The sequence below is a fragment of the Mobula birostris genome, chromosome X (assembly GCF_030028105.1).
Source record: "Mobula birostris isolate sMobBir1 chromosome X, sMobBir1.hap1, whole genome shotgun sequence".
In the NCBI taxonomy this organism is placed as follows: domain Eukaryota; kingdom Metazoa; phylum Chordata; class Chondrichthyes; order Myliobatiformes; family Myliobatidae; genus Mobula; species Mobula birostris.
In genome coordinates this window covers 10,223,724-10,243,484 of record NC_092402.1, presented here as the reverse complement: position 1 = coordinate 10,243,484, position 19,761 = coordinate 10,223,724, and the positions used below count along the sequence as shown (strand labels likewise).

The window sequence follows — 19,761 nt, the reverse complement described above, 5'->3', positions numbered from 1 at the left end:
CTGACCCACCCCTCCACACCCCCAATCACCCACCGACCCACCCCTCAGCACCCCCAATCACCCACCGACCCACCCCTCCACACCCCCAATCACCCACTGACCCACCCCTCCACTCCCCCAATCACCACTACTTTATCATTTCCTGTCAGAGTCACGTCATGTACAGACACTCCTGTGCCCAGCGTCACTTTATGGACACACAGTCAGTCTGTGTCTATAAGCTATCTGATGTATTTATATTTATTGTGTTTTTTATTATTGTTGTGTTCTTTATCTTGTGTGTTTTTTTATGCTCCCTCAGATCTGGACTAAAGCCTGTCTTGTTCTCTTCATACGAAATGAAATCGGGAAACAGCATGAAAGAAATCCTGATTGGCGGATTGATTTTTTTTTAATGGAAGCGTGTACGGCATATATCTCTGGGTTTGTGTTCCAAATGGGTCTTTTTCTCGTTTTTTTTTGTTAACAGTGTTTTTTTTTGTTTTAGTTAGCAAGGGATTCTTTTTTTCTTCTTTCTTTTCCCCCCAAAAAATAGCTTTAACATTTTATTTTTTCTTCTTCTTCTTATTGATATACTGTTTAGCTTGATCTCGATTTTACAGATGACATAGTCCTGCTCTCTGACCAGATGGAGGAAGCACAGCAGCTACTGACCAAAGTGGAAATTGAGTGCAATAAAGTTGGACTTCACTTAAACGCTAAAAAGACAGAGTACATGGCGTTTAACTGCGACGAAGGTGCTCTCAAGACCGTAGTACCTCGGGTCAAGAATGATGAGTTCGGAGAAGGACATAAAGATACGGAAGGTGCTGGTGTGGAGGGCTATGAACGACATGAAGGAAATCTGGACGTCGAATCTGACCAGAGGGCTTAAAAAGAGGATTTTCACAGCAGTCATAGAGTCCATTCACACGTACGGATGTGAGACGTGGACACTCACCAAGACTATGCGAAAGTCTCTAGATGGTTGCTATACACGAATGCTCCGGATGGCTCTTGACGTGAGTTGGCAACAGCACATAATGAACGTTGAGCTCTATAACAACCTATCGATGCTCTCCACTAAAATCGAGGCAAGAAGACTACAACTAGCGGGGCACTGTCCACGCCACCCTGAGCTACCTGCCAGCCTAGTCATCATATGGGAGCCCAAGCACGGGAGGATGAACCCTGGGCGCCCTCCCAAGACTATGGTCAACACGCTCCTAGAAGACAGCGACAGTTCATCAGTAGATGAACTGAACACACTGATGAGAGAGAGGGAGAAGTGGAGAGTCCGTCATCGTGCCCGATGCCGGCCCCCTAGGCCTGAGTCGACGTAGTAGTCGTAGTAGTTTAGCTTGGCTAATAGTTTGACTCTTATTATACATATTGATATATTGACTTGATTATTTTAATGTTTTTGTTGTTGTCGATTTTCAATAATAATTAATAAAAAGATTTAAAAATGAAATGAAACAAATCCTGAGCCTTGCTGTGAGAGGCTCCTGTTCGTATTCCAGACCCCGGCTCTCCCCGGTCTTCCCTCTGATCAGTTCCGATTCCCCAGTGGCTCCCTGCGCTTGCTTACCGGCCGCCCGCCCTGTCAGTGTGCCCCGGAATCTCATCCAATTCCCGGCGCTCCCACCCTGTCCAGCCCGACAGCCTCCCGGGACTGTCCCTCTCCTGCTCTGTCAACTAGGTTTTCGCTGCTGACGCCGCTGTCCCTGGCTGCCGAGGGAGGAGATTCGAAAGCTTGGCTGAGGGGTGCCACCACAACGGCCCCTCGCTCAACGTCGGCCAGACCAGCCAGATCATTGACCACCGCAACAGGAGGAAAGCAGGCGGCCATGAGCCCGTCGCAGGATCAGAGGTGGAGGGGGTCGGCAATCTTGACATCCCCGGCGTCATCGTGTCGGAGGATCTGTCCTGGGCCCCGGCGCGTCAGAAGGCGCAGCAGCCAGCGCCTCGGCTCGCTGAGAGGTGTGCAAACACTCACCATGTCATCGGGAAGACCAGAAGGTACAGGAGCAGATTTAGGCCGTTCGGCCTACGAGTCTGCTCCGCCATTTCATCCTGGATGACCCATTTCCCTCGCAGTCCCATTCCCTTGCCTTCTCCCCGTATCCCTTCAAGCCCTGACCAATCAAGAACCTGTCGACTTCCAATACACTCAATGACTTGGCCTGCACGGCCACAAATTCCACAAATTCACGGGCCACTGGCTGAAGAAATTGTTCCTCACCTCTGTTCCAAATGGATGTAATTCCATTCTGAGGCTGTGCCCTGTGGTCCTAGACTCCTCCACTATAGGAAACATCCTCTCCACATCCACTCTATCTGTGTCCTCTGGTCCTAGACTCCCCCACTACAGGAAACATCCTCTCCACATCCACTCTATCTGTGTCCTCTGGTCCTAGACTCCCCCACTATAGGAAACACCCTCTCCACATCCACTCTATCTGTGCCCTCTGGTCCTAGACTCTCCCCACTATAGGAACCACCCTCTCCACATCCACTCTATCTGTGTCCTCTGGTCCTAGACTCCCACACTATAGGAAACATCCTCTCCACATCCACTCTGTCTGTGTCCTCTGGTCCTAGACTCCCCCCACTATAGGAACCACCCTCTCCACATCCACTCTATCTGTGTCCTCTGGTCCTAGACTCCCCCCACTATAGGAAACATCCTCTCCACATCCACTCTGTCTGTGTCCTCTGGTCCTAGACTCCCCCACTATAGGAAACATCCTCTCCACATCCTCTCTATCTGTGTCCACTGGTCCTAGACTCCCCCCGCTGTAGGAAACATCCTCTCCGCATCCACTCTATCTGTGCCCTCTGGTCCTAGACTCCCCCACTACAGGAAACATCCTCTCCACGTCCACTCTGTCTCAGCCTTTAAACATTTGATAAGCTTCAATGGAATCCGCCCCCACCCCAATTCTTCTAAAGTCCAGTGGGTACAGGGTTAGAGCCATCAAACACTCTTCTTTCATTTCCAGAATTATTTTTGTGAACCTCATTTGAACCCAGTCCGATATCAGTGCATCCTTTCTCAGAAAAGTGGCCTATATCTGCTCTCAGTACTCCAAGTGAGGCCTCACCGGTGGCTTGTAAACCCTTAGCATTACGTCATTATTTTTTATATATGTATTCTAGTCCTGTCAAAATAAATGCTGACTTTGCATTTGCCTTCCTGACCCCAGCTGGGTTACCGGGTCACTGGGTCAGGGTGGCAGGGTGGCGATGTGTCTCTATCAAAGGAGGTGTGAGGTGCTCCTTCCCTCCGCTAGCCTGCAGGTCACCCTTGGGCAAGGTGTAGCACCTGCTTAGCCCCCGATCAGAGTCACGTGAAACCGTGGGAGCAGGTGGTGGACGGTCGTACGAGCAGCTGGTGCAGATCACAAGTCCTGGTGATGTGACCACTGACGCCAGGCAGGCAATCTCCGAAGAGTGTTGATAATGGCTGGGCTGTCACCCATCTTGTAAAGTCACTGCCCAGAAGAAGGCGATGGCAAACCACTGCTGTAGAAAAATTGGCCAAGAACTACCATGTCGTGGAAAGACCGCGATCGCCCACGTCATAATGATGCGGCGCACAATGATGACGTCATGCGGCACGGCACATGGTGATGATGTCGTACAGCATGGCGCATAGTGATATCGCTTTCCCGAAGGGAGCTTTTGGAAGAGGCATTTTTCAGGGTGGGTAGCGTTCACGATGAGTTTTTATACTATAAATTATAACAATATAAATACAGTACTGTGCAAAAGACTTAGGCACACATATCTAGCTAGGGAGCCTAAGATACTTTGCACACAGTACTGTTGCAACTTTATGTACCACTGCTGCAAAAGAACCCCACACATTTCATGACACGTGAGTGATGATAAACCTGATTCTGATATGGGTCTCTATTGCAGACTTTCACCTCAGACGGTTGAGGAAGTTCGGTATGGGCTCCCAAATCCCAAGAACTTTTTACAGGGGCACGACTGAGAGCATCCTGACTGGCTGCATCACTGCCTGGTTTGGGAACTGTACCTCCTTCAATTGCAGGACTCTGCAGAGAGTGGTGCGGACAGTCCAGCACATCTGTACTTCCCACTATTCAGGACATTTACAGAGACAGGCGTGTAAAGAGGGCCCGAAGGATCACTGGGGTCCTGAGTCACCCCAAACACAAACTGTTCCAGCTGCTACCATCCGGGAAAAGGTACCGCAGCATAAAAGCCAGGACCAACAGGCTCCGGGACAGCTTCTTCCACCAGGCCATCAGACTGATTAATTCATGCTGACACAACTGTATTTCAATGTTATATTGACTGTCCTGTTGTACATACTATTTATTGCAAATTACTATAAATTGCAGATTTAGACGGAGTCGTAATGTGAAGATTTTTACTCCTCGTGTACGTGAAGGATGTAACTAATAAAGTCAATCTAATTCAATTCAATACTACCATCAGGGAGGAGGTACAGGAGTCTCAAGGCTCACACTCAAATTTTCAGCATTCTTCCCCATTGCCAGCAGATTTCTGCATGGTCCGCACTTCCTAATTATCATTTTTCCAAATTATGGCAAATTTCACCCCCCCTTCCCTCTTCAGTTCCTCACTCTGCCCCCACCCCCAGCCCCACCAGCACCTCAACCCCTGGTACCCCTCCTCCTTCCCTTTTCCCCATGGGCTACTCTCCTCTCCAATCAGATTCCTTCTTCTCCTGCCCTTTATCTTTTCACCAATCGCCTCCCAGGTACTCATGTCACCCCCCCTCTCCCCCGCCCACGGCTCCACCTATCACCTTCCAGCTTGTTCTCCTTCCCACCCCCCACCTTCTTATTAGGCCATTTGGCTCATCGAGTTTGCTCAGTCATGAATAAATAGCCTAATGGTCTAATTCTGCTCCTGTACCTCATGGTCTAATGCTGGGGTTCTTCCCCCTTCCTTTCCAGTCCACATGAAGGATTTTGGTCTGGAACACAGACTGTGCATTCATTTTCCACAGATGCTGCCTGATCTACTGAGTTCTTCCAGCATTTTGTGTGTGTTGCTCCTAATCTATCCCCCTTCTATCTACCTAGCTATCTAACAATCTATCTATCCATCTAATTATCTATCTACCAATTTATGTAATCAACTATCTAAACAATCTATTTGTCTATATCTATCTGTCCATCTCTATCTATCTATCTGTCTATTTATCTATCTGTCTGTCTATCTATCTGTCTCTCTCTCTCTATTTGTCTGTCTATCTGTCTATCTGTCTATCTCTCTATCTCTCTGTCTGTCTATCTATCTATCAGTCTATCACTCTATCAATCAATCTATTGAACGTTCTACCTGTCCATCTATGAAACTATCTATCCAACTGTTTATCTGTCTATCGATGTATCTATCTATCTATTGGTTTATTTATCGAGATAGTGTGGAGTTGGCTCTTTTAGCCCGTCACTCCCCCCCCCGGCCCCCAGTTTAATCCTAGCCTAACCATGTGACAATTTACAATGGCCTTATCCCCTCTATTTGGACAATTTAAATTTCTACAGAGTAATTTATTTTGTCCATCATGGGCACTAGCCTCCGTAGTATCCAAGACATCTTCGAGGAGAGATGCCTCTGTAGGGCAGCATCCATCATTCAGGACCCCCGTCTCCCAGGACGTGCCGTCTTCTCATTGCTACCATCAGGGAGGAGGTACAGGAGCCTGAAGACACACACTCAATGATTTAGGAACAGCTTCTTCCCCTCTGCCATCAGGGAGGAGGTACAGGAGCCTGAAGACACACACTCAACGGTTCAGGAACAGCTTCTTCCCCTCTGCCATCAGGGAGGAGGTACAGGAGCCTGAAGACACACACTCAACGATTCAGGAACAGCTTCTTCCCCTCTGCCATCAGGGAGGAGGTACAGGAGCCTGAAGACACACACTCAATGATTCAGGAACAGCTTCTTCCCCTCTGCCATCAGGGAGGGGGTACAGGAGCCTGAAGACACACACTCAATGATTCAGGAACAGCTTCTTCCCCTCTGCCATCAGGGAGGAGGTACAGGAGCCTGAAGACACACACTCAACGATTCAGGAACAGCTTCTTCCCCTCTGCCATCAGGGAGGAGGTACAGGAGCCTGAAGACACACACACAGCGATTCAGGAACAGCTTCTTCCCCTCTGCCATCAGGGAGGAGGTACAGGAGCCTGAAGACACACACTCAATGATTCAGGAACAGCTTCTTCCCCTCTGCCATCAGGGAGGAGGTACAGGAGCCTGAAGACACATACACAATGATTCAGGAACAGCTTCTTCCCCTCTGCCATCAGGGAGGAGGTACAGGAGCCTGAAGACACACACTCAACGATTCAGGAACAGCTTCTTCCCCTCTGCCATCAGGGAGGAGGTACAGGAGCCTGAAGACACACACTGAACAATTCAGGAACAGCTTCTTCCCCTCTGCCATCAGGGAGGAGGTACTGGAGCCTGAAGACACACACTCAATGATTCAGGAACAGCTTCTCCCCCTCTGCCATCAGGGAGGAGGTACAGGAGCCTGAAGACACACACTCAACGATTCAGGAACAGCTTCTTCCCCTCTGCCATCAGGGAGGAGGTACTGGAGCCTGAAGACACACACTCAATGATTCAGGAACAGCTTCTTCCCCTCTGCCATCAGATTTCTGAATGGACATTGAACCCATGAACACTACCTCACTACTTGTTTATTTCTATTTCTGTTTTTGCATTAATATTTTTAATTTAACTATTTAATACACATATATATACTTACTGCGATTCAATTATTCTTCTTTCAGTATTTATCATGTACTGCATGGAACTGCTGCGGCTAAGTTAACAAATTTCACGACACGTGCCGGTGATAATCAACCCCATTCTGAACTGCTGCCACAACACGACAGATTTCAGCCGGATTGTGATTCATCCCGAGACCCGTCCAGCTCCGGAGAAACCCACCTGGCAGCTCCTCGTAAATCTCGTCGTCCGGGATCTCCCCCGTGCCGGCCTGCGGGTGGCCCAGGGGGGGTTTGTGATCCATGGAGGGGGTGTCCACGTCGTCATATGTCTCCTCCTCCGCTGGTTCCCCCTTACGCGGCACCATTCCATCCACCCCTCCTTCCTCCTCCTCGTCGTCCTCTTCAATGGGAATGAAGCTGGAGTTCATGTCTGTTGTGTATGGATCACAATGCAATGAATCAGAACTATATTTTATTCATGAGAATATATAAGGCATGGTTTGTAAAATTAACAGTAAAGAATCAACTTTATCCACCGTATACACTCGGTGGCAACTTTACTAGGAACACCCGTACACCTGCTCGTTAATGCGTATATCTAATCAGCCAATCACGCGGCAGAAACTCCGTGCATAAAAGCACGCCGACACGGCCAAGAGGTTCAGCTTTTGTTCAGCCCAAACCTTAGAACACGGGGAGGAGGAAATGGGAACTCTGGCCGTGGAAGTGATCGCTGGTGCCAGACGGGGTGGTGCGAGGATCTCAGGAGCTCCTGGGATTCCCGACGCACGGCAGTCTCTAGAGTTTGCAGAGAATGGAGTGAAATGCAAACATCCAGCGAGCAGTGAAGGTGAGAGAGGTCGGAGGAGAAAGGCCAGACTGGTTCAAAGGTGAGGGTAGCTCAAATCACCGCGCACTACAGCAGTGGTGTAGGGGGTGTATGGGGTGTCAGGGAGGGGTAGCACCTCTGGTGGGGGAACATGTCACGTCCTTTTCCGGCGGTTAGTCCACCTTTGGTCCCCACCTGGCACTCAGCTCTGATCTGTGGCTCCTCGTAGCTGTTTGCATGCGACAGCGGCCACACCCCGGGCAACGGCTTCGGCAAGCCGGCTAAACCAGGTGAAGGTAGCCGACGGGTCTCAACCCCTCGGTGAGATAGGGAGTTGTCTATCCCAGCATGTGAAGACAGACTCCGGCGGACTGAGTGGACGAAACCAATGGAAGGTCCAGTGGTCAGGAAGGCGGTCTCTGCAAGTGTCGTGGAACGTGTAGAGCAGGACAAGACACAGAAGACGTCCTGGTCATCCACTGCGCCTAGTCCCATCTCCAGCCGTCTCGACCCTGTCTTGCCGCTGGATCCAGATGGGAACTGGGAAGAGAGAGTGAGGCTGACGCTGCACAACTCTCCCTCACTTAAATCCAAATCACGCACTAGTCTCAACACCATCATAATGGTGTCGAGGTCCTCATTGACGTCGACGATGGACGAATACAACACACGACAGTGGTGTGCAGGAGAACGCACAACACACCAAACCTCGAAGTGGATGGGCTACAGCAGCAGATGACCATGAATGTACAATCAGATGTACTGGAGGTACCAAATGAAGTGGCCACTGAATGCATTATGAATTTTGCTGTGGTGTGATGGCTAGAGAGCGACATTTTACCCAAAATAAAACAACATTCAACAATAATAGAGAATAAAGAATTATATAAAAATAGAGTTAGAAGTACGGATAAAGAATAAAATGTGGATAAATACGTCAATACCAGCATTTACTTACAATGTAAACAGTTTTATAAAACTTGTTTTAAAGTGTTTACAGTGCAGTGACTGGGTAGTGGATAGAGAGGGGTGGGGAGACACTAACTAGAATGGTTGATCAGATCTACTGCCTGGGGGGAAGATACTTCTAAGGTGGCAAGAAGCTTTTGTTTTAATAACCCTACGGTGTTTTCCAGGAGGGGAGCATTTGGGAAGGGCAGTTTGTAGGGTGGGTAGTGCTCCCAGTGATTTCCCCCCCCCTGCCCACTCCTCTGCCCCGGACACGGCCAATTCCCGCAGAGACGGCAGATATATATTCTGAGAGGAAGTAGCACCAGACCAGACAGTAATGGTTGAGGAACACACACACACACACACACACACAAAAGGCTAGGGGAACTCAGCAAGCCAGGCAGCACCCATGGAGGGGAATAAACCGTCGACCTTTCGGGCTGGGACCTTTCATCAGTAATGGCTAACGTGAGGTTGCTCTCTGAGGTCTAGGTGTCCTTGTTCATCAGTCACTGAAAGTAAGCATGCGGGTACAGCAGGCAGTGAAGAAAGCTAATGGCATGTTGGCCTTCATAACAAGGGGAGTTGAGTATAGGAGCAAAGAGGCCCTTCTGCAGCTGTACAGGGCCCTGGTGAGACCACACCTGGAGTACTGTGTACAGTTTTGGTCTCCAAATTTGAGGAAGGACGTTCTTGCTATTGAGGGAGTGCAGCATAAGTTCACTGGGTTGATTCCCGGGATGGCGGGACTGTCCAAGATTAGAGCGACTGGGGTTGTATACGCTGGGATTTAGAAGGATGAGAGGGGATCTGATTGAAACATACAAGATTATTAAGGGATTGGACACGCTAGAGGCAGGAAACATGTTCCCGATGTTGGGGGAGTCCAGAACCAGAGGCCACAGTTTAAGAATAAGGGGTAAGACAATTTAGAACGGAGTTGAGGAAAAACTTTTTCACACAGAGAGTTGTGGTTCTGTGGAATGCTCTGCCTCAGAAGGCAGTGGAGGCCAATTCTCTGAATTCTTTCAAGAAAGAGTTAGGTAGAGCTCTTAAAGGTAGCGGAGTGAAGGGATATGGGGAGAAGGCAGGAAAAGGGTACTGATTGTGGATGATCAGCCATGATCACAGTGAATGGCGGTGCTGACTCGAAGGGCTGAATGGCCTACTCCTGCACCTACTGTCTGTTGTCTCTGAGAGGGTGGGCTTAGGATTCTCTGAGGAAGATGGGATTTCACCGGCTACTGTAAGAACTACATCGTAGGCCGAGCCTGTTTTTTGTTAATGAAGGAGATATGTTTTTCCCACACAAGGCCCTGCGAACCTTTTCCGACGGCGTGAAGTTTGGGTGTTAATCGCCCTACGGTGTTTCCCAGAAGGGAGCTTTTGGAAAAGGCAGTTTTCAGCGTGGGTAGCATCCACAACGATATATTTTTTCTTCTCCTGCCCACCTCTCTGTCCTGGACATGCACAAGCCCTGCAGTGAATGGTGGACTGCAGACGATGAAGTTTGCCGTTTGAAGTAATTATTTAACTAAACGGTATCACAGACTATCAAAAACCGCAAGGAGGGTTCCGGATCAGCTGGGTAAGTGGGCTGGGGAATTGCATAAAAACACCATAAGACCATAAGATTTAGGAGCAGAAATAGGCCATTCGGCCCATCGAGTCTGCTCCGCCATTCAATCATGGGCTGATCCAATTCTTCCAGTCATCCCCACTCCCCTGCCTTCTCCCCATACCCTTTGATGCCCTGGCTAATCAAGAACCTATCCATCTCTGCCTTAAATACACCCAATGACTTGGCCCCCACAGCCACTCGTGGCAAAAAATTGCACAGATTTACCACCCTCTGACTAAAGTAATTTCTCTGCATCTCTGTTCTAAATGGACATCCTTCAATCCTGAAGTCATGCCCTCTTGTCCTAGACTCCCCTACCATGGGAAATAACTTTGCCATATCTAATCTATTCAGGCCTTTTAATATTCAGAATGTTTCTATGAGATCCCCCCTATTTTCCTGAACTCCAGGGAATACAGCGCAAGAGCTGCCAGACGTTCCTCATACGGTAACCCTTTCATTCGTGGAATCATTCTTGTGAATCTTCTCTGAACCCTCTCCAATGTCAGTATATCCTTTCTAAAATAAGGAGCCCAAAACTGCCCACAGTACTCCAAGTGTGGTCTCATGAGTGCCTTATAGAGCCTCAACATCACATCCCTGCTCCTATACTCTATTCCTCTAGAAATGAATGCCAACATTGCATTCGCCTTCTTCACCACCGACTCAACCTGGAGGTAACCTTTACGGTATCTTGCACAAGGACTCCCTTGTCCCTTTGCACCTCTGCATTTTGAATTCTCTCCCCATCTAAATAATAGTCTGCCTGTTTATTTCTTCCCAAAGTGCACGACCATACACTTTCCAACATTGTATTTCATTTGCCACTTCTTTGCCCATTCCCCTAAACTATCAAGTCTCTCTGCAAGCTCTCTGTTTCCTCAACACTACCCAGTCCTGCTCCTATCTTTGTATCATCGGCAAATTTAGCCACAAATCCATGAATCCCATAGTCCAAATCATTGACCTACATCGTAAAAGGCAGTGGCCCCAATACTGACCCCTGTGGAACTCCACTGGTAGCGGGCAGATCGCCAGAATAGGATCCCTTTATTCCCACTCTCTGTTTTCTCCCGATCAGCCAATGCTCCACCCATGCTAGTAACTTCCCTGTAATTCCATGGGCTCTTATCTTGCTAAGCAGCCTCACGTGCGGCACCTTGTCAAAGGCCTTCTGAAAACACAGAACACAGAACACTACAGCACAGTGCAGACCCTTCGGCCCACAACGCTGTGCTCACCTACTCCAAGATCAATCTAACCCGTCCCTCCTACGTAGCTCCCCATCTTTCTTTCATCCACGAGCCTAAGAGCTTCTTAAATCTCCCGAGCGTACCTGCCTCCACCTCCCCACCTGGCAATCTTGTCCACACCTCCACCACCCTCTGTGTAAAAACCCTACCTCTGACTTCGTCCTCCACCCTCACCCGCTAAACTTTCCTCCAATCACCTTAACATTATGCCCCCTCGTATTAACGACTTCCGCCCCGGGAAATAATCTCTGATTGTTCTTGTACGCAAATGACAGCCGAGCCAGACAGGTGCAACATTTTGCAATTTGGAAAGTCAAAATCAGACAGTAATTTCATACACACATACACACACGCGCACGTGCACACACACAGAGACACATACACACACAGACACTCACATGCACAGACACACAGATACACACACACAGACACACACAGAGACACATACACACACAGACACTCACATGCACAGACACACAGATACACACACACAGACACACACAGAGACACATACACACACAGACACTCACACGCACAGACACACAGATACACACACACAGAGACACATACACACACAGACACTCACACACACACACACACACACATACACACAGACACTCACACGCACAGACACACAGATACACACACACAAACACACACAGAGACACATACACACACAGACACTCACACGCACAGACACACAGATACACACACACAGACACACAGATACACATACACAAACACACACAGAGACACATACACACACAGACACACACACACACAACAGACACACAGATACACACACACAAACACACACAGAGACACATACACACACAGACACACAGATACACACACACAGACACACAGATACACATACACAAACACACACAGAGACACATACACACACAGACACTCACACACACACACACAAACAGACACACAGATACACACACACAAACACACACAGAGACACATACACACACAGACACTCACACACACACACACACAGATACACACACACACAGACACTCACACGCACAGACACACAGATACACACACACAAACACACACAGAGACACATACACACACAGACACTCACACACACACACACAAACAGACACACAGATACACACACACAAACACACACAGAGACACATACACACACAGACACTCACACACACACACAGATACACACACACACAGACACTCACACGCACAGACACACAGATACACACACACAAACACACACAGAGACACATACACACACAGACACTCACACGCACAGACACACAGATACACACACACACAGACACACAGATACACATACACAAACACACACAGAGACACATACACACACAGACACACACACACACAAACAGACACACAGATACACACACACAAACACACACAGAGACACATACACACACAGACACACAGATACACACACACAGACACACAGATACACATACACAAACACACACAGAGACACATACACACACAGACACTCACACACACACACACAAACAGACACACAGATACACACACACAAACACACACAGAGACACATACACACACAGACACACACACACACAAACAGACACACAGATACACACACACAAACACACACAGAGACACATACACACACAGACACTCACACGCACACACAGATACACACACACAAACACACACAGAGACACATACACACACAGACACTCACACGCACACACAGATACACACAGACACATACACACACAGGCACTCACACACACACACACACACACACACACACACAGATACACACACACAAACACACAGACATACAGACACACACAGACATACAGACACACACACACAGACAGACACACACACATACACACAGAGACATACACACACACACACAAACACACACACACACACACACACACACACACAGATACACACACACAAACACACAGACATACAGACACACACAGACATACAGACACACACACACAGACAGACACACACACATACACACAGAGACATACACACACACACAAACACACACACACACACACAGATACACACACACACACACACACACACACACAGATACACACACACAAACACACACACAGATACACACACACAGACATACAGACACACACACACACACAGATACACACACAAACACACACAGAGACACATACACACACAGACACACAGATACACACACACAAACACACACAGAGACACATACACACACAGACACTCACACGCACACACAGATACACACACACAAACACACACAGAGACACATACACACACAGACACTCACACGCACACACAGATACACACACACACACACAGACACATACACACACAGGCACTCTCACACACACACACACACACACAAACACACAGACATACAGACACACACAGACATACAGACACACACACAGACAGACACACACACATACACACAGAGACATACACACACACACACACAAACACACACACACACACACACACAGATACACACACACAAACACACACACAGATACACACACACAGACATACAGACACACACACACACACACAGATACACACACAAACACACACACTCACACACACACACACACACACACACACACACACACACCCTGGCTCTATATTAATGTGTGTGTGTGTGTGTGTGTGTGTGCGTGTCGAAGACTTTCACACAGGACTATACAGACCCCTTCTGGGCGGGGGCTGGGGGTCGGGCATTGAACCCCCGGTGGCCGGAGCCGTAAAAGCAAACGCGCTATCGGCTCCACCAGCTGCCACCCAAAAGCCTGAACAATGCTCACCGTGAGGCTCAGGGTAATGACCCTCCGAATGATTGCCCAGCAATAATGCGCCAGCCAAAGGAGGAAAAAAAACACCAAAAATCAATACCTTTCTCAGCAACACTGACACAAAACATCTCACAGATTTAATTTGTATCAACCCGTGTCTGCTACCTTCGAGTCAGCTCAGAGTTTATTTTCCGGATTCTACATGGATCCCACTTTATTTAATTCCGCAAATCGATACCTGTGAATGTTGTCGGATTAAGGCATTTCTGGGCTGGAGGAGCGCGAGGGCCTGACTCTTTGTCCATCTCTCGCTCGTAGGGTAGTTATTACCTCTGACGGCGGCCATGCTGAGCAGCTGATGGCGGGGCACAGCTCTGAAATCACACCGGTGGTCATCGGGGCCGTTGCTCAGCCGGGAGCGCCCATAGCTGACGGATTCCCGACCGGGGTTAGTGAGACCAGGTTTAGGTTGCATCCCCAGAAGCACATCTCAGGCGAGGCTCTGCCGAGGCAAGGTGGGAAGCTTTGGAGGGGATGCAGAGGAAAATTACCTGGAGCAGAGAGCATGTCTTACGGGGATAGGTTGAGCGAGCGCGGGCTTTTCTCTCTGGGTGACCTAATAGAGGATAAAGGGCATATATTGAGGGTATGGTCAGAGGCCTTTTTATCCCCAGGGTGTAATCAGAATCGGGTTTATTATAACCGGCATAGAAACATAGAAAATAGGTGCAGGAGTAGTCCATTCGGCCCTTCGAGCCTGCACCGCCATTCAGTATGATCATGGCTGATCATCCAACTCAGAACCCTGTACCTGCCTTCTCTCCATACCCCCTGATCCCTTTAACCACAAGGGCCTTATCTAACTCCCTCTTAAATATAGCCAATGAACTGGCCTCAACTGTTTCCTGTGGCAGAGAATTCCACAGATTCACCACTCTCTGTGTGAAGAAGTTTTTCCTAATCTCAGTCCTAAAAGGCTTCCCCTTTATCCTCAGACTGTGACCCCTCGTTCTGGACTTCCCCAACATCGGGAACAATCTTCCTGCATCTAGCCTGTCCAATCCCTTTAGGATTTTATACGTTTCAATCAGATCCCCCCTCAATCTTCTAAATTCCAGCAAGTATAAGCCTAGTCGATCCAGTCTTTCATCATATGAAAGTCCTGCCATCCCAGGAATCAATCTGGTGACGTGTGACGTGAAATTTGTTAACTTAGCAGCAGCAGTTCAATGCAATACATAATATAGAAGAAAAAAATAACAACAAATAAATAGGTAAGAAATGGCTACTACGAGGGGAGAGTGATAGAGGAGGAGGAGGAGAAGATGGCGACGCGACACAGCTCGCAGCGGCCACTCCGGCGGTGATGTCTGTTATTTGTCAAGTAGGGTGCCGTGCACAATCCTGATTTGATGGAGATGGACGTGAGAGCACGGAGGAACATCTGGAAAACTTCTGAAATGTCCGCTTCGCTGCCGCTGCTACTGAGTGGTAACCGGAATCTCTGGAGCAGAAGGCCTCGAAATCCTCAGCTTTGCATGTTTCAGCGGCTGGGGAGAGGTCGAAGGTGCTTGGCAGAGGATGGCGCTTGGGAGGCTGTATCGGAGAGGTTGCTCGGAAGCTCGGAGTTTTCAGACGGATGGACTCAGTGTCGGCTGGGGTCGGCTGCTTTCAAGGTATCGGCAAGTTGACGGTGCCTGGAGGTTTATGGCAGGGACTTTCTCCCTTTTGCCGCCTGCTATCGGGGACTCGGGAGTCAATCGGGACTTTAAGACTTTTTTTTACCGTGCCCATGGTCTGTTCTTTATCAAATTATGGTATTGTTTTGCCCTGTTGTGACTATATGTTATAATTATGCGGTTCTGTCAGTGTTAGTCTTTGGTTTGTCCTGTTTTCTGTGATATCACTCCGGAGAAACATTGTATCATTTCTTAATGCATGTATGCATTTCTAAATGACAATAAACGAGGACTGAGTGTTCACATCATCTAATTATTTTGAGGCGACTGGAGCAAAGTTTCAATAGCTCCATTTAACATCGGAGAATGTGTACAATACAAAACCTGAAGTTCTCGTTCTTCGCAGACATCCACAAAATCAGAAGAGTGACCCAAAGAATGAGCGACAGTTAAAATATTTGACCCCCAAAACCCCCCCATCCACTCCCCCTCCCACGCACGAGCAACAGCAAAGCAGCAACCCTCACCCCCTCAAAAACCTCAGCAAAGAAAAAACTATCAGTGCCCTCCACCTAGCAAGCAAGCGATAGCAAAGCCCTCAAGAAAGACCATGAGCTGCAGTAGAACAGAAACTAATCAATCACCCGACAATTCGACGTACCACAGGCTCTCTCTCTTCCCCTAATGAAGGGGCAGAGAGAATATCAGAGAATGGTGGGTGGTGGTAGAGACAGATACTTTAGGGGTATTTACGAGAGTCTTAGATAGGGAAGTGGCTGGTAGAAAAATGGATGCCATGTGGGAGGAAAGGGTTAGATTGATCATCATTATGAGCCTCGTTGTTATGACATTATCATTCTGCGCCGTGTCGTATGACGTGGGCGATCACGGTCTTTCCATGACCATGATTGTTCTGGGCAAAATTTTCTAACGGAAGAGGTTTGCCATCGCGTTCTTCTGGGCAGTGACTTTACAAGATGGCTGACCCCCACAGCCGTTATCAACACTCCTCAGAGATTGTCTGCCTGGCGTCAGGACTTGTGATCTGCACCGGCTGCTCGTACGACCACCCACCACCTGCTCCCATGGTCTCACCTGACCCTGATCGGGGGGCTGAGCAGGTGCCACACCTTGCCCAAGGGTGACCCGCAAGCCAGCGGAGGGAAGGAGCGCCTCACACCTCCTTTGATAGAGACGTATCTCCACCCCGACACCCGACGACTTGGTTAAAAGGTCGGCGCAGAACCATGGGCCCAAGGGCCTGTACTCCACTGTGCTTGTTCTATGCGCTGTGTGATTTTTGAGTTAGGATGCTTTCTATTCCAAGCTGGATCTCTCCCCTGGAGTTTGAGGAGATTTGGTACGTCACCAAAGACACTGGCAAATTTCTACAGATGTACCGTGGACAGCATTTTGACAGGCTGCGTCACCGACTGGTATGGGAGGTGGGGGGCACTGCCTTGGATCGAAGTAAGCTGCAGAAAGTTGTGAACTCAGTCAGCTCCATGATGGGCACCAGGACATCTTCAGGGAGCGATGCCTCAAAAAGGCAGCCTCCATCATTACGGACCCCCACCACCCAGGACGTGCCGTCTGCTCATTGCTACCGTCAGGGAGGAGGTACAGGAGCCTGAAGACACACACTCAACGATTCAGGAACAGCTTCTTCCCCTCTGCCATCAGGGAGGAGGTACAGGAGCCTGAAGACACACACTCAACGATTCAGGAACAGCTTCTTCCCCTCTGCCATCAGGGAGGAGGTACAGGAGCCTGAAGACACACACTCAACGATTCAGGAACAGCTTCTTCCCCTCTGCCATCAGGGAGGAGGTACAGGAGCCTGAAGACACACACTCAGCGATTCAGGAACAGCTTCTTCCCCTCTGCCATCAGGGAGGTGGTACAGGAGCCTGAAGACACACACTCAGCGATTCAGGAACAGCTCCTTCCCCTCTGCCATCAGGGAGGAGGTACAGGAGCCTGAAGACACACACTCAACGATTCAGGAACAGCTTCTTCCCCTCTGCCATCCGATTTCTAAATGGACATTGAGCCTGTGAACACGACCTCACTACTTTTTTTTCTCTTTTTTTCACGACTTATTTAATTTAACTTTTTAATATGCAGTACCTATAAAAAGTATTCACTCCCCTTGGAAGTTTTCATGTTTTATTGTTCAACGACATTGAATCACAGTGGATTTAAATTGGCTTTTTTGACACTGATCAACAGAGAAAAGACTCTTTCGTGTCAAAGTGCAGACAGATCTCTGCAAGGTGATCTAAATTAACTGTAAATATAAAACAGAAAATAATTGATTGCGTAAGTATTCATCCCCTTTAATATGACACCAAATCATCACCGGTGCAGCCAATTGGTTTTAGATGTCACATAATTAGTTAAATAGAGGTCACTGTGTACAGTCACAGTGTTTCAATTGATTGCCATCAAAATACACCTGTATCTGGAAGGGCCAACTGTTGGTGAGTCAGTATCTTGGCAAAAACTACACCATGAAGACAAAGGAATACTCCAAGCAACTCCGCGACAAGGTTATTGAAAAGCACAAGTCAGGAGATGGATACAAGAAAATCTCCAAGTCACTGAATATCCCTTGGAGTACAGTTAAGTCAATCATCAAGAAATGGAAAGAATATGGCACAGGTGTGAAACTACCCAGAGCAGGACGTCCTCAGAAACTGAGTGACCGTGCAAGAAGGGGTCTAGTGAGAGGGAGGCCACCAGGAGACCTATGACAACTCTGGAGGAGTTACAAGCTTCTGTATGAGATGGGAGAGACTGCGCAAACAACAACTGCTGCCTGATTGCTTCGTCACAGTTTTACGGGAGAGTGGTAAAGAGAAAGCTACTGTTGAAAAAAAGCTCATGAAATCTCATCTAGAGTTTGCCAGAAGGCATGTGAGCGATTCTCAAGTCAGCTGGAAGAAGGTTCTACCGTCTGATGAAACCAAAATTGAGCTTTTTTGGCCATCAGGCTAAACGCTATGTTTGGTGTAACCCAAACACCGCACATCATGATGCATGGTGGTGGCTGTATCATGCTGTGGGGATGCTTCACTGCAGCAGGCCCTGGGAGGCTTGTGAAGGTAGAGGGTGAAATGAATGCAGCAAAATACAGGGAAATCCTGGAGGAAAACCTGATGCACTCTGCAAGAGAACTGTGATGTGCGAGAAGATTTGTTTTCCGGCAAGACAATGACCCCAAGCATCAAGCCAAAGCCACACAGGAATGGCTTGAAAACAGCAAAGTTATTGTCCTGGAGTGGCCAAGTCAGAGTCCAGACCCAATCCAATTATGAATTTGTGGCTAGACTTGAAAAGGGCTGTTCACTTACGATCCCCATGCAATCTGACAAAACTTGAGCAGTTTTCTAAAGAAGAATGGGGGAAAATTGCAGTGCTATCCAAGTTTTGAATGGACATTGAACCCATTAACACTATTCCACTATTTAATATATATTATTTCTGTTTTTGCATGATTTTTAATTTAACTATTTAATATACATTTATATACTTAGAGTAATAGATTGATAGACTGATTGATTTATAATGTATTGCATTGTACAGCTGCCGCAAAGTTACCAAATTTCACGACATATGCCGCTGATATGCCTAACTATGGACTTTTTACTCTCCTCCCATCCGGTAGGCACCACAGGAGCCTGCGCTCCCGCACCAGCAGACACAGGAAGAGCTTCTTCCCCTGAGGCTGTGACCCTGCTGAACCTCTCATCACAGCGCTAAGCAGTATTGCACCCATATTGTACTGTCTCAGTACTTTTATATTTGCGTGCTGTAGCACTTTTTTAAATTCGCAGTTATTTTGTAAATAACAGTATTCTTTGCATTTCTGGTTT

The 19,761-nt window shown here is 48.1% G+C and overlaps 1 protein-coding gene across 1 annotated transcript in view; it reads right to left on the bottom strand.

The window, feature by feature from the left end:
* The window catches only part of LOC140191858 (src kinase-associated phosphoprotein 2-like), a 256,236-nt gene that overhangs the window by 186,856 nt on the left and 49,619 nt on the right, over positions 1–19,761 (bottom strand). Inside the window, exon 7 of the mRNA XM_072249652.1 lies at positions 6,952–7,161. Coding sequence (XP_072105753.1) covers positions 6,952–7,161 — 210 coding nt within the window. The remainder of the gene's footprint in view (positions 1–6,951; positions 7,162–19,761) is intronic.